Source organism: Colias philodice, chromosome 16 (assembly GCF_061535455.1).
Source record: "Colias philodice isolate Cphi_HAF_F1 chromosome 16, ilColPhil1 Martin Lab GWU primary, whole genome shotgun sequence".
In the NCBI taxonomy this organism is placed as follows: Eukaryota; Metazoa; Arthropoda; class Insecta; order Lepidoptera; family Pieridae; genus Colias; species Colias philodice.
The window spans coordinates 4,238,077-4,260,214 of NC_143101.1; the positions used below are offsets into that span (position 1 = coordinate 4,238,077).

Sequence of the window (22,138 nt, forward strand, 5' to 3'; positions counted from 1 at the left end):
TAAATAACCACGTGACGCGAACGAGGTGTTTCAGACCAACTGCAGTTTAAACTTGTTAGCTTTCATTTATAAGTTCATAGGTATAATACGATATGGAGATGAAAATCACTATGAAATAGGGTGGGAGTTGGAGATATGCTATTTCAAATGTGATGAAATCTGCTCTCATGATGTGGATTTTATCTATAGCAGTGTGATAAGTATCCTACGCGAGCTTAATCTAATTCCGCCAAAATATTATCAAAGCTTCCTCTAATTATGCCAAAATGTATGTAGCGTTGCGTGGGCTTTTATATTATATTATGTACATGTAGATTGTAGATAATGTTCAAGCAGATATCTAATTCCAAGATTTTGCACTAATTACATTATTTATTGTATTAATTAAAACCACCAAAATTAATCTAACATAGAATAACATAACTAATTAACTAATCTAATAATTATTTTATTTTTTTTATATTTTATATATTTGTAAATTGGTTAATATAATTACATTGTTAAAAATTTTTTGTATTGCTATTGAACTTTTGTATATAGTGTATCGGGAAGGCACAGGCTCCTGAAACACAGCGAAAGCTATATTAGGAGTCTGGGGTCCTCTTTTTTGTGTTATGTACCTATTCTGGTTCAATAAATGATTTTTATTTTATTGAACGTGCTAGTTTTTACGCGCATTATTCTTCGATTTTATCATAATTAACAAAATGTTTTAATAAGAAATAACATTAACATTATAAGACGCTTTTGTATGAAATGACATAAAACAAAACAATTTAAGTATTACGAATCTGTCATTCACGGTAATGAAAACATTGGAAGTACGTTCAAATGAATGTTGAACATTGAATGGTAATGATTATGATAACATCCTTCTTATTACATTATTGTTAAAGTTATGTGGCTTTGACGTAATTCGTTATGATTGTCTCGTATTTCTTTTTATATAAAATTGCATAAACGCCTAACTGTGTCTCATAGTAAAACAGACGAGAGTATTCTTTAACGACGTTATGCACAATCTACAGTCGCAAAAATTTAAACCAAATATGCACTTTAAAATCATAATATACCTAAATCAATTTTTCTTAAAAGCATCACATAAAATACAAATAACACTAGTCTCAAAACCTTTATCAAATTATATTACTCAATGATCCTTAAAGAAGAGAAATGTGAATGGCATTGCTTTTCCCTTAACTGTCATGTAATGGGATACTAAAATGACCAACAGTAGCCTGTTTAATGGGGCAGGGACCAATAAAAATGGCCTCGTAAACTGTGTCGGGTACTCGGGTACAAGATTAAATTAATCATTCAATACTTCGAATGGACCTCATTAGCCGGTGCGATTTTCGATTATCAAGGGATTAAAAACCGTATTGTTATGATAATGCGTTATTATGTATTTGTTTTGGTATTTCTATAGCTATTGTTGTGTAAAAAAGTGTTAAAGTGTAATTAACTTTGCTTCTTAGATATGATAGATAGTTTGGTATTTTGGGAACCTGTCATAGGTACTTACATATCTCACTAATATAGCTATTGCATAAATATTACTAAATAAGTTTGTTTACATAAAAATGAACTTACAATTTAATTAAATTTCCATCATTTGCGTTCCATTAAGGTAAATAGACGACGTTTGAAAAACCCATAAATTTAAAAATAGTTTGGAAAATCCAAAAGTGCACGCCTCATAATTTTTTTTTAATAATTATTTATTAATAATTATTTTTGTTTATTTAATAACAATTAAACCACATCGAATCAGACCCTGAAAAATTAAAGGGTTCTATTCCTGAGCATACTCAAGCGTAAGAGAAAAAAAAAGACTCGATTAGTAAAGTATTTCGGTCGCTATCGTGTTAACAAGAAAGTCCTCTGCACATACAGACACACGGACGTCCAAGACAGAACTTTTTTAAACTGTTTTTTAACTAGTTTAAATAACAAAAATGACATCAAAAATATCATGAATGTTAAAAATAGTGTTTTTTCTTAATATGTGTGTGTATGTATTATCTTACAAGTGCAATGTATGATACATAAAGACATTTTAAGTTTGAAAAATCAGATGTTTTGCGCGAAGTGACAGTAGTACCCACCTCAACGCTTCGCTTATGAGGCGTGCAATAACTTTCGTTTCATTTAAGTCTCATTTATCTTTCAAATGATTAAATCAATTTAGTAGGTATCATTTAGACCAAAATGTAGTTGTAGGTTTTTCTCTTTTCATAATATCTTCGTTGATAGGTAGGTCAGTGAATGAATCGGTTATGAATAGTCCTTTTAAAATATATTAATTCGCTCACAATATCTCAATGTCATTTGCGTAATTATAAAACTTAGACTTTAGATGAGGATGAATCACGTGTAGTTTTGAGCATTACCAATGAAATAAAAACAACTGTTCTTATCAAACACATTTTAATTATACTGTTATGCCATGCCACACATAAATCACAATTTGAATATGGCATGTTTGACATATCAACCGAAATCTTGGGCTTGTACAAGTTGTAGGTACATATGTGTTTTCAAGGGGAATTTAGAATGCAATTGTATGAAGTAGACATTATAAAGTTCAGTGTATAATTTTCGGGGCGCTGGTCCACCCGTGGCGCGCAACTCTGAACTCACGCAGCAGAGCGAGCTGTCAATCGTTCATTAGTATGTGAGCGCGTCGGACGCGCGCGCCGATACACCCGACGCGTGCGCAAACACAAACCTAACAAAAATGACGTTCTAAATAACTTGACGTTCCCAATACAGTTCCAAAACGTTCAAAATGTGCTGTGCGAGAATCACAAATTACCTCTTCCACAAACTAAGGAAGTACACATGTGGACTGAGCCGCGAAAGTAAGTAGCGTGTGAATCACCCCTAAACGTGATGCCGATTGTAGTACATTTATTTACAAAACTATCGGTCTATTTATAGCTGGGCCTTCTAGACGCGTTGAGATCGTTAACGATCCTTGCGCTTTATATTACGGAGTATTAACTGCACTCGCAATCACTTGACCCGTCGCAACTTTCTAGAATCGGTTCTAGGAAATAAGCACTTTCATTTAAGGTCGTTATACAAACAATCTCAGTTTATGGTCGGTCGAGTTATCGATATATAATGTTATCTGGTTAATGGGAGTCATTATATTTTAAGAGAAGAGCACAAAACGGCTTCTAATTAGCTGGCTAAATCATTATCCAACGTTATTCAGCGCTGCTCGAGCGATAAGCACAATGTTTTGCATTGTGTATTCGATATTGCGCTCCGAATGCTGTTTTTGTTTATAGTTGGTACACGCTGACAATATGCGTGGTACAATTTAACCCAAAATAAATGCGTCATAATAAAATGAACATAATGAGGTCATATTTCAAGCTTTTATTATTAATATTTATGAGGTGAAATGCATTTAACTTTTATTAAATAATTACCTTTTAAAATAACAATAAGTAGATGATTATTATTACGGTTTTACTATAACAACGGCAAATAAACAAAACAAACAAATAAAAATATTTAAAGTTTAAACTTTACTTCATAAAAAAAGCATTGAAATTTAAAATTGCATCCGAATCCATTCAAATTTTGTGAGAAGAACAAAAAACATACCTAGCACAAAGTTCACATCCTATTTACAATTTTAGTATTATACACGTATCACAGAAATATATTATTATTTATTACCATGACTATATTATTCCACAACTAGTTTACTGCCTCCCATTTTCACGCCTTAAGTTTTTCCTTTGCCTGAAGTATTGCCTAGAGTTAAAGGGCGCCACATTACATGACTTCTCTAATGTTTGTTTTGTTATTATTTTATAAATAGGTAATTACATCTATACATAGTTCAGACCTTCACTATGATACATGTTTAAGAGAAATAATAAGTTTTAGTAATAATAAGTTCTATAAAGATACTTCTTTCCTTCAATAACACTTGAAGAAACTGCTACCTAACGTTGAAATTAGATATTACTTATAGGTTACCTAATTGGTCCTAGCAGTCGTTTCTTGGCGTGATATAATAGCTAATCAGATAGTTCTTTTATGTAACCTACACAAGCACTACAAGGATCGAGGTAATCAAACTGAAATTGGTTGGGTTACTATAAACAGGCTTACTGTTTAGACTTTTCTTAAAGCGAAATTTAAATGAACACTTAATTAATGCTATTTAATATATTAAAAAAAAATCATACTTTATGATACTTTAATGCTATCGCATGCAATTGATAACGTTTTTATAGAAAAATCACAAAATAATTAACCATTTATATGATGAGTGCAACCCTAAAATATTACGTTCATCACAAAATTACTAGTTATGGTTGCAACCCTACATTGTAGGTTCCTACCCATATATCAACAACTATTCACGGACGCCTAATTCTGATCTTTGTTTAAAATACTCGCCAATAATACAGATGTAGTAACAGACACATTTCCTGTGTTTTATAAATAAAACCCAGAACTAAAACAGATGTTGCAAGTAAATTATTCATTAAGATTTTGGGGCATTCTGACGATTTCTAAAAAGGAAATAATATTTGTTCGACCTACTTATCGTAAATTTTCGAGAAGTGACAAAGAATACTATTTTTAAAAACATTGTTATGGTTTACATGACATAAGGTTAAATTTAAAGATAAAAAAATACTTGCTGAACTAGATTTACACCTTTAATATTTATATGTATGCAGTAGGATGGTAATCGGAGCATAATAGGTAATATTTGTTTTACTCGTATCTGACCACAACCTAGAAATATCTTATAATGGATTTTCTAAAAAGTATATCCTTTGATTCCATAAAAAACGTCAACGCAAGTCGTCAACGTTAGTTATAGTATAGTGAAGACTGAAAAATGTCCTATATTTTTTGATCCTTGTAGTCATTTTAATAATGAAGATCTTGTTATTTTTTGTTTCAAAACAGTGACAGATTAATTATTCTTAATTATATCTAAAATCTAATTAAATTGCATGATCTTTAGATAGGTTTTTGCATAATATACGAGCCCAATTACGTATTCTGACTTATAAAGCAATTAAATTTGTTCTATTTATTCCAAATGAATATTAATAAAATGAGTCACTTGTACCTACATATATGTTTTTAATTGTAATATAAGAGTTATTTTCCTTGTGTTTCATAACCAACCTTAAAACCACATTTTGTTATTTTATACAGACAAACGTGTAACTAAACGTTTGCGGCAAATTGTTTTTGTTTTTACTATAGAGAATAATCTTATACGCTCTCCTAATATTATAATAGCCTTTGATAAACTATTAACATAATGATAAGATGGCTTCCCTCAGCTGAGGAGCATCTATGTAGTTAGAACTCTGAATAACAAATGAGCCTGATCATTTCCGTTTTAAGTTCTGAATCCTTTATCTTAATTGAAAGTTATTTACTTTAGTTATTTCTGATCTAATTGATCTTAATCTTTAATTAGCCGTTAAATTTTTCTATTACTACAATATTGTAAAGCCTTTTGAAATGTTTTCTTATAAAATATCTTTGCTATGCCTTGTGTAAGCGTAAACCCTGAATGCATTGCAAAATTTAAGTAGAAACCTGCACCTAACTTTTCGATCATACCATCTCCAGGATTAAGTACATAAAATTAATATAGACAACAATAAATCAAGAATACATCAATTTTTCTCCTCAATTGACGTCGACCTTGACATGACCAAACATTATCCTTTTGTCTCAATTGGCTGGTAATTGTCGGACGTCTTCAACTCTATTCAGAGACACAATTTGCACTTAACTCTTCGTTAAATTACACCTCGGCTGGGGGGATGTGTTATTTATAAACAGCATAATATCAGGGTTAATCATCAAATAACATCGAACGTATCCGATACATCGATTGGATATTGGCGGGAAATTCTCGTATATAGATTCACTTTGTATGAGTGAAGATTTTTTTTATTCAAAATTAGATAGTAGGTAATATAGTCTACGTGCGACATTTTCAAATTAACACGACGAATCTCGAAATGTCATAATATAACAACATAATTTTTCACAAAAAACATTCGGACATATTTATGTTAAGTTAATAGACAAAATCACAAATGGTTACTTCAGTTTAAAAATAAATATAGCCTGGTCAATGCTCTTATGCGACTTAACGGAAGCTTCACAAACAAACTATTAATGAGCTTTTTAATTGAGCGACAACGTCAAATCATTTAAAATTCGTGTGGTCTTATATCTAATGAACAATTTGTTTTTCAGCCAAATCCAAAGCCAAAACTTAGTCAACTAGGAATAGAATTACAAAGTAGAGCGTATTTGTGTGAAACTAATCTGTGGTGTATATGTCGGTGCTGTCTGTGTTTTTGTTAGTCTATGCGATGTCCGCATGAGATGTTATATTTAACCTGGCTGTAAATAAAACCAATCATCACGGCTTCGTTTAAAGGAAAATTTAAACGAACACCATCCAAAATGCCTAAAGGTAAGTTGTTGTTGTAATAATCCTGGCATGCAACAGCATCATTAAAAAATATCTGCAAAATTTTTTTATGAACTACCTATATGACATCATGTGAAATGCAATTTACCAGTAACGCTTTCTCTACAATATAAAATATTTTTCATGAATCTACTAATTTGACTCTTATATTTTTTATCTTATGTAACATGTAAACAAAACGATGATGAACGATGATATGAAAATGAAAATTTTCGAGTAATCTATTTTTTTTTTCGTGTAACATTCAGTACTTACACACTACATTCTATATTTAACTAAAGTATGAAAAAAACAAATATGACAAATTGCAATTTATTACGCAAACTGTTAATCAAAATTCTATAAGCGATAGCCATGGAATGTTAACTCTTAGCATTCCTCGTTATTGCATATTTTCCTCTGAGAGGAAAATGCGTTGATAAATCACAATTTTATACGCCTTGTGGCTATTATAACATGACTAATTTCTGAACCGATTCCTAATGCGTTACGTAATTATTTCAAAATAAAAACGCCATATTTTGTAAACACATATCGATCTACATAACATGTTTTCATATATTTCTCTTAAGTTTAAAAGCAAAATATTTTAATGTTTTTGGAAAATTATTGTGTCGCTACCGCAGGCCGGAAGGGATGCAAAACTCTGATAAGCTTAATCGACTTTAAATGAATAGCTTTAAATCATAATAGCAGTGTTAATGTGTACTAACAAACTTATCCTAAGGTTCAGAAATTATCAATCTATTTTTAACAGTCTTATAATTGACTGCAGATGTCTATTTTCTCCCTTGTTTATATTGAGAGGAGTATACAGGTTGGTATTATATTTCACAAAATATCCAAAAGTCCTCTACAAAAATAAATCTCCATTATTCTCTCCGACGAAAACTGAAGAAAAGTTTTAATTCAAAGCAATGCTAAAAAGTTTGTTACGTCGTCATTTATTATTATTAACCGTTAGTTACATATTTAGTGCATTAAATTACATGAAAATATTTTTTACTAAAAAATCTGCCTTAGCTAAATTGTATGATTGACTAATTTGATAATTTCTCCCTTTAATTATAACTTGCTCTTCCCTTCTAAGGCTATATTAAGTACAAATAAACACCACTGATTTGTCATTCCTACAACAATCACGTGGCCATATCTCGTGACCACACATCCTAAGGAACTAATTAACTTGGACACTACAACGCTATAACATTGTACATATTTGCTTTAAATGACTTATAGATTATCTTCTGAGTATAGTGGACAAGTATCAATATAAGTTCGTATAGTTTTTACATTGTTTACATAGCTTATTCATATTTTTACTATCAGCATGCAAGTTTAACATCATTATTCTTCTTTTTCTGCTCAGCTATAGTCTTAATATCTATATTTATTAATTGTTGCCATTCACATTTAAATAGTTCTTGAAAATATGGAATAAGTTCAAAAAGATACATTTTTTCTTTAATATTGATTCATGTCTGTAATTTAAATTATAATTTAAAATTTATAACATCAAATATTGGGCTTGGCTTAAAATTTATTACTTGTAGGTGTTAAAGCTGAAATAAGGTAGGTAATCTGTTTCGATATAAACTGTCACGCCAGTAAAAACACGTTTTATATTTTCAGCGTTTAATTTATGTATAGACACGGATAGACAGCGCTATAGATTTTTAATCCATCAAAATCTTGTTGTGTATAACAGACTAAAAATATTTTGTCTGTAACATTGGCTTTTTTATGGAATAAATTAACGTTAAGTCTTTAGCTGAAAAATACATTTATAAGTTACGTTTGTACCTGAAATATAGACTTATTTATATGTATCTTAAGGTTCAGAAATTATCAAATAAGCCAAGATAGTACAGCTCCTTAGTTCTCATTGCCATCCTCAAATTACATTAAACACTTGTATCAATGAAGTGTCGCTGGCTCATTGTTAATCGTGTTTTATCAGCTGTTATGCCAAGTCCACGGTATAACTGTCCTAGACAATCAAATGACTGTGCCTTAAGTTTGTTCTACGTCTATGGTTCATTTTCGCTTTCACTAATGAAGAGATTAAGGGCCAGTTTACTTACTGATAATAATCATGTTCTATTTGACCCTTAATGAGATTTATACTGTATTTTTTATGTGACGATAGTTTTGAAATAGCTTTTTCTAACTGTAGATAACATCAACTGAATGAATGAACTATTGCCTCAAAATATAAAATTCATGCAATAAGTACTCCATTTCAGTAAATTTTACGATATACAATCCAATATGTACACAAAAACACATCAATTTCTATAGTTTTATTCATCATTATGCTATCACATTTAAAAATTGCATCGAAAACGAACAAAAAATCTATTCACATTCCATTCTAAGAACATTTGCAAGTCATTAAAACGTTGATGCACGTGTTAAAATTGAGCGTGGTTTAAAATCTTTTAATAGAATAAGCACTATGATTTAGTTTCCACATTTAGCGCCATGCACTGTTGTGTATCAAATGTCGTCATCACATTCATCAACTTTACGCCAGATCATGTGTACTGAAGCTTGATTAATTTATATCAAACTTTATTGAACTACGTACATTTTTCATACGTCATTGTTTTTTTATACATTGCAGATCTTAAAACAAAACAGTATATTGTAATATACTGTTTTGTTTTAAGATCAAAGTCTAGAAATATAACACTTTATGATTTCATAGAAACATTCTAAAACTAAGAAAGATGAATATTTAACAATATATTATTATCTTTTGTTACATTGAGACAAGGTAATTACAAATTAAAGTTATTTGTTTGCATCAAGCTATGCTTATTAGATAGTGACAGGATATTAAGCGCTTTAAACATAGGTATTATGATGTATCATCATACCAAGATAGAATATGATTATAAATTTAATATTTTTTACTCGTGTGTAATCATAATGGTAGTATGACAGAAACTCAATTAAGTGTTTAAGTTAATAAACAATAGCTGGTAAAAGATTTTGTCGTTTTTCGCATGTTCATTAAATAATGGTGTTGTAAATGCGCAATTACTTACAATAATTTCCTCTTTCATATTTTAGTAATTTTATATAAGAAACAAAATCCATATTTTTTCTTTAGAAGAATTTTTTCTGTCTCACTCGTCGTCTAACTTTCATAAGGAACTTTTAATTTTCACCTTTATACGTTCGTAGGTAATCTTCGTGTTCATTCACATCACATTTTATTAGTAACCATTTTTTCTTAGTCTTATCGAATTAAACAAAATTAATTACTTCTGACAACGTTTTCTTTATTTCTTTCTAATTGAAAAAAGAAATATTTCTCTCCGTTGCATTTCACTTCCATATAATCTGCAATAACATTTTACCGTTCAGCTTTCAGCCATTTAATTTTTTTACACCGGAACACTTACAGGTATTACGCTTGTGTTCGTATTGTTCAAACAGGAAGCATTTTATACTACTACCCGTTCGCTTCGAGTTGGCCGTCGATGACCGTTACAAAATGATGTCACAGGCTCATCGACTGGTACCGTTGACAAAAAAAATAATAACACTCCGAAAAATAAAATAACAAAAACAGTTTGTATAATTACTTACTTCAGCGATTTCCTCGCTAATAGCAGTAAAAAATATACCTATAAAACTTAACAATAATAAACTTAACAAAACGATCAAATAACATAACCAAAAACAACGGGAGCGATATTAGTGACGAACGGGCGCACGTGATTGCGTTACTGACGGTACTAGCAGGGTCTGTCTAGGAGTGCGGTGCGGTGAAGCGGGAAGGGTGGGAGCGGCCAACTCGAAGCGAACGGGTAGTAAACACGGTCGAACTAAACGCACACATTGGAAAGAACAATAACCATTTGCCTTGATTGCCGCTCCTAAGCTATTGTGCCTCAATGCCCTTACAGCGATTGGTTTCGGCTGCATATGCTATTGTGGAACGGTCATTGAATTCATTCAATCTTATTGCTGAACTAGATTAATAAACGTTTGCGAGGGTGCAATGAAATCTGTAACGCGTTGATAGTTTACAGCTTTTGCATTGTATCCTATGTTGTAACAGGACTATGGTATACAAGGGATTTGTTAGCTAATGTTACGTGTCGTCATTTGTTAATATTTTTCTGTTACCTATTTTTTTACGCTTTACTCTGTTAGGTAGTAATTGCAAAAAGTTAGGTGAACCTACCGCAAAAAGTACGATAAATCTTAGTTCTGTTTTTTTTTCAGTAATATTACTCGATTTTCGTCTAAATATAAACGGAAGTTTAGTAATATGATGGGTAATTTAATTTGATATTCAAAACTAAGCTTTATCTACACAATGGGTGCATAAATACATATTGTTCAAGTGCGCTTGAAAAAATTATTAATCAATGACTGTAGTTTTAATAACTAGACGGAGTCACTAATTAAATCGAGTCTCCTTGGCGTCAGTGTTATTAACGTGGAAATTACTTCATGGTTGGAATCTCGCATTTATGAAATACTTTCTTATACCAGGATTTTTTAAACATTTATTTAAATTTGCTGTTGCAACAAATAAATACTTTCAACAAGACTCACATAAGTCGACAAAGAAATCAGTCTTATAGTAATGTATAGTTAAATCTTTTATAACCGGCGTTACTTCTTCCAATACCTACATCACTTGATTATCGCTAAGATTCTTCTCAAGTTCAGACTGAAATAAACATACCAAATCGATTATATCATCTCTATAAGACAACAGGCCTTATCATTCCGCAACATATTCAACCAACTGTTACATATAAAATATATGAAACCACAGACACTCATTATATTAATCTACATATCGTCTTTTTTGTTCTTATATCAATTCATATTCATAAAGAGCGTTGTCTGTTGCCAAAAAGATGAGATATTATGATACCATTAAGCTCGTAGTCAGTAAATTTGTGAAGCCAAGCTAATCATAAGTATCGTCTTCTTTTATCATTACTGCGTCTGTCTTTCATAATCTTTATGCCATTCACTGGATATTTTGTATAAATAATGTATCTTATCTGTATATTTTTCTATTTCTTAATACATTATTACGAAGGCATTATGAATTCGGAACTGTTATTTGGCTTACCCACTCATCCTTAAACGACCAACGAATAATAAATTTCGTCTGCTCTATTCATCTGCATACGAACTATGAAAATCTACAAAAATATCTATTACATCCACAATATTTTTCCTTATACTATCTAGTCTTTCTGTAATTTCGAACGAACTTTTTATTTCAGAAGAAGGGCTAGATTACGGGCAAACTGATATTGAACAGTTTAAACCAATACGTTTCTATATATTTTCGAAAATTACAATTATTAAGTATCTAACACATCATTTTACTTACAGGCGACGCCGATATGTCGCTGAAACAAGGCAGCGGCACCGGCAAAGTCCATTTCGGTGGCTTGGACGATGTGTCATTGTACGGTACACCCGTGGAGCCAGCGCCCCCAGCCCCAGACGCCAAGCAGGGCTTCCTCAGAAACCAGCTACAGGCGCTCTTCCAACCCACCGACAACAAACTCGCCATGAAGCTGTTCGGCTCGAAGAAGGCGCTGATGAAAGAACGCATCAGGCAGAAGGCGGCTGGCCACTGGGTTATACACCCGTGCAGTAGTTTCAGGTATGTCCTTTATGTAGTAAGTATTGTAATAGACGTTGTTAAGAGCATCGAACTTAGATATGGAAAAAGTAATAGGTTGGTAGAACTTCTTGCGACCATAATTATTTCGAATATAGGGGTTATTTCAGAATTCGTTGGAGATGTTAATCCTAAATATCAGATAATCAACATTCCAATCTTTTTTTGATATACTTTTCTTAGGAAATTGAAATTGAACAATTGCCAAAAAGGTGGAATTCATTCAGGTATATTATGCAAAAAATAAGAAAATAAATACCAAGAATATCGTCACCAACCCATAGATTACTCATCACTTAAATACATTTTTGAAATGGAGATGTAATAAATGGCAACTATGTACAATTTACGACGCCGGTCGTAACTTCAAATTGGATCTCACGTAATTCCTCTTGCAGGAAATAAGACGGAATCGTAGGGATCTCTATCAATTTTATGCACGTCTGTGACAAGGTAATAAAATAGATGTTATCGCTAATAGATAAATGTTCTTTGATCATTGTACGTCTGGGTAACCATTTTTAACGGAATGTATTCTATAATTGGTTATTGATGTAGCACATGTATGTGATACTTATTAATAGTTCTTGTATCTGATCTGTCTGAAGCAGTAACAGACTTCCATCCCCCATATTCGGACTATGAGAGTGATGGAATAGAAAATATAATTGTGTTAACAGTTTATTGAAGCATTGGAGCATTGGCATTTATATCTTCCACATGTTCGTGTTAGTCGAAATTGATCGCCGTGGTCGAAATGTGGTTATCAATACTATTACATTCATGATTCAGTAGTATTCACTACTCAGTAAAGATCTATGGAACGGCCACGATCCTCTTATTGGACTGAATTAATTACAACTAACGTAACACTTAGTCTGGTTGTAGTTACGTAAATAGTAAATGCTACTGAGAGTATTTCAAGCCGCAGTGCTGTAATACGGTCGACAAATATTTAATGAAAAGTACCCATATTTTTACAATTTGTTATATAAATAAATATGAGTTAGAAATAGAAGTCTTTGTATTTTATGTTCTGTAAAATTGTTACTATATTTAAATCTTTCCTTGACACAAACTTATATAATTGGAATTTGTTTTATCGACTTTTTTGGTTAAAATAGATGTAAAAATACATACTGATCCCATTCATATTTGTGGCCTTTTTAAACGTTAGTCTTAGAAATGGATAATTTAATCTTATAGAAATTAATCAAATAAATGATGATGAAGTCTCAAGGAGGTAATAGAGGTGACGCAAGGTCTGTCTACTAAACTACTTACATAACAAATGTTCGCCAGTCTCATTAAATGTATCGCCTCCTACAAAATGCTATGAATACACAATTTTAATTAGGTTTAAGTCCCTTGGAGTTACTTAACCCAGCTAAATAACTTGAGGGTACGTTCTGAGATTCAAGTAAAATAAACTTTATATTTTCCTTCCAAACTCAAAGTTTATGTGGAAATGTAAATAAAATTAATTCTAAGTTTAATTTTATCTCTAAACTTGTATTTAAATTATTATTTTCGTATTAAATGAAATACCTAAGTATTTTCATTCGTTTTTAGAAGTAAAACGTGCAAATAATTGGCGTATGTGATTGCTTTTTAAAAGATAAATTAAATTCATCAATTGTTTTGACAATGTTTGGTAATTAGCTAGAACACGAAGGATAATAACCGATTTTCAGTTTATTATTACAAAAACCGATTTCTGAGCTTTAAATGCACAAAAAAAAACTAAATTGTATACAATTTAACGTCGCTTTTATTGAAAAGCAATAATGAATTATGGCGCATAATATTCTTAACAGTCTATCAAACATGGCCATTACATTAAAAGTTAATTTGCGTTGCAGCGAGCTCCATTAAGCCAACTTTATCCAGGTTATTTAAAAAGGCACTCAGGACCGCATTTCAGCTTTCATACGTGAATATACTTGATTGCAAAATACTAAAGACTTTACTAATTATATACTGAAATTTTTCAATAGCATTTAGGAAAATGAAAAAGATCTTTTGTTGGTTATACCATAGTCACTGTCATTCGTTGTTACTTTATTAGATAAATTAACTATCCTACTACGTAAGATATGCATTATACATTATTGAAGTAGTTAAAAATACATTAGGTGAGAAAAACAAATAAACGTTTATAAGGTGCATTGAATAATGTCATTTGAATAAAAACCAATTGAAAACAATAGTGTGACAATAGTTATTAACGGAAATGGTGTTGGAATTCGTAAACATTGTTCGACCGAGGTAAACAATGTTGTGGACGAATTATACATTCATGGATTCTTTTTTATTCTTTTTCCGTAATGCATGCTGGTACTTTTATCAAAAATTTTAATGCTTAATTTTGCAGTTATTTTAAATTGAAATTTGTTTTGCATAGATATCATTTGGAAGCGTGTTGTTCAATATTAGGTATCTACTACCCTGACCCCTCTATGAAATTTTACGAAATTAACACATAGGTATATATTTTTATCAAAGCCTAAATCAGCTTTCCATAATGTTATGTATTCAGTATATAGAATGTCTATATTCTTGCTATATTCACACATAAAATCACTACATATAACAGAAGTATAAAAAATCGTTACAAATTCTGCTCCACATTAAAAATTACAATACCAACTCATGTTACACGTTCTAATCGTTTGTAATTTCCTGACGTTCACTTATCTAATGGTATCAGCATGCTTCCGCGATCACTCGATTAGACACAGATGTCGGGCAATCGATCGAGGGCTGTGATTCGATACATTAATGCGCAATGAATTGATCGCATATCGAGATGAGTTACATAGTTAGTTTTTTTTTTATTTTTTTTTATTTAACTTTTTAAAACCAGTATCATGACGTATGTTTTGTTTAGGTTATATGTCAGTTAGTATGACATGATTTGAATTCTTAGTCCAAAAGTGTTGAATAGGCTGTCAGTGACAACAGTAAGCAATGGAACTGGCCCTTAAATTAATAAAAAATAAAAGAAGGGAGTGTGTGATTTTAAAAATGGAACAGGTACATATTTTGGAGAGGAATTGACGGAACTAAACCACAGACTAAACGCTCGTTTTGAAATACATATTTTTAAGGTTAGTTTGATATAACTGAGTTCGTGAAAGGTCAAGGGTTCGAGTACAGACGAGTGTGCAAAAATTAAATTCAATTTTATATCAAATTCAATTCATCAATACTCCAATTGGTAAAGAATCGTGATTAAATCGAAATGTTTTAGAACCAAAAAGTTATAACATCTTCAGCTATCCCTCGGCAATTCGTATTTGTCCAGCGTGGTGAATTCAATGAAAAGTAAAAACCATAGAAAGCCTGCAGTGAAAACACTAAAAATTATATCTCTAACAAAGCTGAAAAAGCTGCTGCTAAAGTTATTGTTAAAATAAAACGGAGTTTTATAAAATCGAGAAATAAAAACACTAGCAATTTTATACACAACAAAATTCCATCGTCAGTTGGTATTTCTCTGTTAAAATAACAAACATTTTTATAATTTAATATGAACTGCTATCAATCAGAGTCTATTTCAACTATAAATTCCTTCGAGCATTTTATATAATATAAAAATAGACAACACAATAAACGATCAATCACAGTTCTTTAGTACTTTATGATGTAGCAGTAAAATCGAGGCTAGACTTGACTTTATCTTACTTTACGAGAGAAAATTCTCTATTTTCACCTTCATAAAAGAGAATCCGTGTTAGCGGGATTTATGGCTGTCTGCGGTAAATAATTTGAAACTTTTGAACGTGCACTTTTAAACCGAGGCCGGTTAACTCTTTTGTTAGAGTGAGATACCTGCGCCTTAATTAAATTTAAAAGCACTTTGATCTAGCCTTAAATCTTCAAATTTAAGTGTACTTTCATGAAAGTGTGAAAATGAAGTTTTGCATAATATTATTATATTTTTTAACAAGATTAATGAAAAGTTTTTGTTTTGATAACATTAATTTCTTAATAGTATAGTATCCGATTGGTGCACACCACCATAAGTATGCTGGGTAGGTAGGTATAATATAGATATACCTATCTATAATATATATTTATATACCTAGCCGAGAACAGCTATCCTATTTTCCACAGTCATGTTAGCCGCGTCTTGATCTAAAGGATTTGTGGGAATATAAACGATTATTATATTTTTTTTTTCATTGAAACTTTGTTATGTCTTGTTTATATTACTTGAACTTGAGCTTGGAATTCACTCATTTCAAGTACAATAATTAGCTATTGTTATTTTATAATTAATGCGGGCTTTATCTTAACGAAAATGTGAACAATACGAGTCTTACCTATATATATTATGTTCTATAAGAAAAAATGGTATTTGAACATGTTTAAGAAAACATGACATTAAAATATTAGTAGCAATAATAAAAAAATACATTAATGTTACGACTATAATTTGTGCCTGGATTTCAAATCAATAGCTGCAATTAATCAAGTCAATTATTTTGTTTGTTTGATTCTAATTTATTACTATTATTGTCTTCTGTAAAATATTATTTCCTTACTATCTATTTTCAATATTAAATACCTCAGTAGATAATATAGCGAAGTTAGTCATTCTTGAATAGTGGTATTCCTTGGGTATTCCCGACACCCAGAACTTCGAAACAAATGACGAAATGTGGTCATTTCAAAGAACTAGCGTGTTATTAATGACATTGACGTGCCATTAGCATGATTTAATGATCGGGTGTAAAATCAAAATGCGCATAGAAAAACCAGACTGCAACAAGTAGCAATTAGGTTATCTCTAAAACGCTCATCAAAGGTATTGTGGGGACAATACTGCTGATGGACCGTACTGTAATCATTGAACAATGAACACTGTTACACACGTATGTTTTTATTTCTCGTAGTTTGTGCTACACCGAAATGAAACGAATGGATATTGTTTAATATTGGTTTAGACATATTTTACAAATTACATTTATCGATATGATTCGGAACGAACGTAAAAAATAATTCAATAATTCCCGCAACTTCGGACTCACCCCAGCGCGTGTATGAGAACATGGCCTTAGAATTGCAAGAACGGAGTCAACGGCAACACAATATAATTATTGTAGGAATACCCGAGTTAAATAATAAAAAATCATCTGAAAGGCGTGAATATGATTTTAAACGTGTATGTGCTGCAATTCAGACTATATACAAAGAATGTCCGTCTCCAGTAAAATGCATACGCTTGGGTAAATATCGTCCGGGCTATAATAGGCATATTAAGGTATGTTTCGAAAATAAAAACACTGTTTTAAAATTATTGCGCAACAAAACATCAACAAATCAATGCAGTGAAAATATTCGCATTTATGCGGACCAAACGCCAATGCAAATAAAGTATATGCATGATTTGCGCGACGAAATGGCACGGCGATTGAACAATGGTGAGTCAGATTTAGTAATTAAATATGTAAAAGGTGTGCCGAAAATTATCAAAATTTCAAAAAACTAATCGACAACGTCAACATAAGCAATGATTTATCCTCTATAGATATAAGTTACCAGAACGTAAATACTTATACAGGTATACGCACTACTGCTTCATCCTTACGCTTTTTTTATGCAAATATGCGTAGCCTCGTCAAAACTGGAAAGCTTGAAGAATTAAAATGCATTTTAAAATCATTTAATTGTTTGATTCACATTATTTTACTTACGGAGACTTGGATAAAATCGAAAACCGAAGCAGATTTCTTAGAAATACCTAATTATGTACATATTTACAATATCCGAACTGGAAGCTTGGGTGGTGGCATATCTATATATATTCACAATAATATTAAATTTAAAATAAAGGAAACTGTTTATAAACAGGGAAATCATTTTTTATTTATAGAACTCATTAAGTTTTCTATGTTAATCGGCTTAGTGTACAAACCCCCTAGTTCCAATATAAATGATTTTATTCAAACATACTCTCTGTTATTAGAAAAAACAAAACAAAAATCAATTATATTTGGTGATTTTAATATAGACCTTATGAAAAAGAATGCAAGAAGCATGGATTATGTTGACACCATTAGCGAATCAGGCTATCACATTATAAATAATTTAAGTGAAAACTATGCTACCAGACAAACAGCATTAACAAAAAGTATTATAGATCATGTTTGCACAAACTTGCAACAGGCTCAAATACATATGGCGTTGATTAGTTCATCACTGTCTGACCACAGACAAGTGTTCATTGAACTCAAAAAACACAAAACGCCCGTGAAACAAAAAAACAAATACATAGCTATTGATTATAATAAATTATATAAAAGCATTGAATTAAGTAATTGGAAAAATGAAGATAATAACTATACTAATTTAGAGACGTTTATTAAAGAAAAAATTGTAAGTGCTGAAATAACAAAATACAAAATGGCCAATTTACCTAAATCTGACTGGATTAATAAAACAATACTCAATTTGATTGAAGATAGAAACAGAATTTGGCATTCTTACCTATGTGACCCACATAATACCGCTCTGCACATGCAACATAATGCTGCAAAACTAAATGTTCGTACAACCATACATAACACAAAGAAAAAATATTATTACGATTCTTTCAATAAATGTAAAAATAATCCAAAGAAGATGTGGCAGTTAATCAATACCTTGGTAAAAAATAAAATAGACTATAATTGTGCTCCTCCAAATCTAATTATTGACGGTAAAACAATCCAAAAAGGAACTGAAATCTGTAACTGTTTCAATCATTATTTTGCTACTATAGGCACTCTTTTGGCTAGTAAATTACAAAATAATAACACCGCATCAACACTGACACAAAATATTATTAAAAATTGTAAGACTTCTACAGAAATTAGGCTTGATAAATTTGAATTATGTACAAAAAATGAAATATCTAAAATTATAGATAAATTAGACAACAATGCAGCTGCTGGAATAGACGGCGTTACTACCAAAATCATAAAATGTATAAAGAATCTTATAATAGATGACCTCACTAATTCTATAAACAAATGCCTAGCTGATGGTGTCTTTCCCGACAGTCTAAAAGTTGCTAAAGTGACACCTATCTATAAATCTGGACCTAAATCTGACCCTGGAAATTATCGACCTATTTCAGTACTGCCTATTGTATCTAAAATTTTCGAAAAGGTTTTATACACTCGTCTGCTCAAATACCTAAATAAAATAAATTTTCTAATTGAATATCAATACGGTTTTCGTCCTAAATCAAATACACTATCAGCTACAATTGATATTGTTTCCAAAATTAAAGACAATATAGATAAGAAGCACTTGGCCTTAGGAATATTTATAGATCTTAAAAAGGCATTCGACACCGTCAGCCACCCCATTCTACTAAATAAATTAAAAAACATAGGTATAACTGATTCAGCGTATAAAATACTTGATTCATACCTAAGCAACAGGTATCAAATAGTAAAAATTAATAATTATGTATCAAATCTCGCCGAAATCAAATATGGAGTCCCTCAGGGCTCTGTTTTAGGACCGTTGCTTTTTTTGGTGTATATCAATGATATCAGTAGCGCTGGATTGTCTGGGAACATATCACTGTATGCTGATGACACTTGTCTCTTCTACTTCGGGGATTCAGCAGTCAACTTAACTAAAGTTGCTCAAAATGATCTTAATCTATTAAATAGCTGGTTTAAATTAAATTTATTGACAATTAATGTAAAAAAGACCTCTTATGTAATCTATGCAGCCAAAAATAAAAAAATATCTTATTTTCCACCTCTTACAATAGACTCGCAACCTTTAAACAGATCTAATGAAGAAAAATATCTTGGCCTAATCTTGGATAATAAATTAACATTTAAATCACACATAAACCATGTGAGATCTAAATTAATACCACTTACAGGAGCTTTAAGAAATGCGGCTAAATATATACCATTTAAATTACGTTATAGTATCTATAACACGCTTGTTAAACCACATCTAGATTATCTTATCCCAGTTTGGGGGCAATCGGCGCCTACTAATTTAAAAAAACTACAAATTACGCAAAACAAACTAATAAAAATCCTTTTTAACTTTAATTTTTTAACGCCAACTAAGGATCTATACTTCCGAACCAAATTGTTTGATTTAAATAAATTATATAAATATCACACATGCATACTGATTAAAAATATTCTATCTAATAATATAAAAACACAAATAACACTAAACAAAAAATCCCACAAATACCACACACGAAAGAGTGATAACCTTGAATTACCATTTATAAGAACTCTATACGGTAAGAGAAACTTAAGATTTGAGGGAGCACAATTGTACAATAGCTTGCCTAAAGCAATTAAAGAATCCTCATCAATTACTATTTTTAAAAATAAATTAAAGACATACTTAACTAATTTCGATAGCTGATTGTGTTATACTAACTGCAAAATTGTTATTTCTCATATTTGTAAAAGATCATGTTGTATTGCTCTTGTTTATGAGATTAATAAAGTTCTTTAAACCGAACGTTTTCCGAAATACGTATTATTATAATAATTTGGTAGTTTGTTAATAACTTGAAACTTCAATATAGTTATAAAGGATATTAAACAGTTAAAAAAACAAATAAAATAAAATAAAAATCATTTATTGAGTATCTACCAATACAGTGACATAAAATCATACAAACTCGACGATCGCCTCAACTAGGTATAAACCTGTGCTAGAGACGAGTTATAAGAAGAACGTCCAGGCCCAATGCTGATCTATCTCAATACATACATATAAACACTAGAAATACAGTTATTTAATTACCAAATTAAATAAAGGAAAAAAAGAACTGGTTGTGAATGCCGCTACATGTCAGAATATTTGTAAACATTAACACCGCTTACATAATTACGGTAAACATTCGAACGAGTTGCCAAATCAGCAGTTAATTTATTCGTGTAAATGTAATGAGAACTTTAATTCGTCACTACATTCAATGACATTCGATGACCGAATACAGGAAGATATTTATCGAGTGGAGATAGAACCGGTAATCATAAATGGACATAAATCTGTGACCAATGTCAAGGGCCGTGATTACCAGGGCATTAGGAACACTAAGCAGCCAGGTCTGATGAAGGAATTGTATTAAATTCGTCAGTACATTCAATGACATTCGATGTCCTAATACAGGAAGACATTTATCGAGTGGAGATATAACTGGTAATCATAAATGGACATAAATCTGTGGCCAATGTCAAGGGTCGTGATTACCAGGGCATTAGGAACAGTTAGCAGTCAGCTCTGATGCGGTTCTAACCGAAACTCTTCCGTGTTCGCTTGCTGATTGTCGATTTACGGATTGCAGAGGATAACAAGTTTATGACACATGCTCATTACCTATTAGTTTAACTAGCGTCTTCGCTTGACTATACCTCATATTATCGCGTAATAGTTGTTCCTCATACACATTTTTTCATTCCCTTCAATATTCCGCGGGCCAATAACTGTATCTCTAAAACAAATTTCAAATAGTCATTCAGCTGTTTTAACTTCATTAACCACCAAACATCCATGCAAACTTACCAGAGCAAATACATATAAATAGAATATAAATAATTTAAGTACAAATAACGTGCAATACCGATACGAATTGCACCAGTGAATAAACACCAATTTCATATTTCACGCATGTGCCCAATTTTCTGAATCGTTAAACAATCTGGATGAATAATCGATACCAGCTTCGTATTAGGTCTATCGGCTTTGCTTATATTTTGTAAATACAATTTTTGATTGATGCACGTAATCGGCTTTAGAATTTTCACTCAATTTACCGATTAAATACCCTTTAACACATTACTGCAATGCTGATAAAATTTGCAAATTAAATATAATATTTATGTATTGTCTGCTAACTATATTCTAAATGTACATCAGGTACACGCGATTTAATTTGGAACAAGGGATTGAATTAATAACTTAGC

At 31.1% G+C, this 22,138-nt stretch overlaps 1 protein-coding gene across 8 annotated transcripts in view; it reads left to right on the top strand.

Moving 5' to 3' along the window:
- Ih (hyperpolarization activated cyclic nucleotide gated potassium channel Ih) overlaps positions 1-22,138 on the top strand; it is a 186,481-nt gene that overhangs the window by 122,997 nt on the left and 41,346 nt on the right. For 6 of the 8 annotated variants that reach the window (XM_089705384.1, XM_089705383.1, XM_089705386.1 and 3 more), the window contains one exon: positions 11,891-12,167. In XM_089705384.1, coding sequence (XP_089561510.1) covers positions 11,891-12,167 — 277 coding nt within the window. Of the gene's footprint in view, positions 1-2,414; positions 2,865-6,270; positions 6,494-11,890; positions 12,168-22,138 lie in introns of those variants that run through there. The other 2 variants (XM_089705390.1, XM_089705389.1) reach the window with 2 other exon arrangements.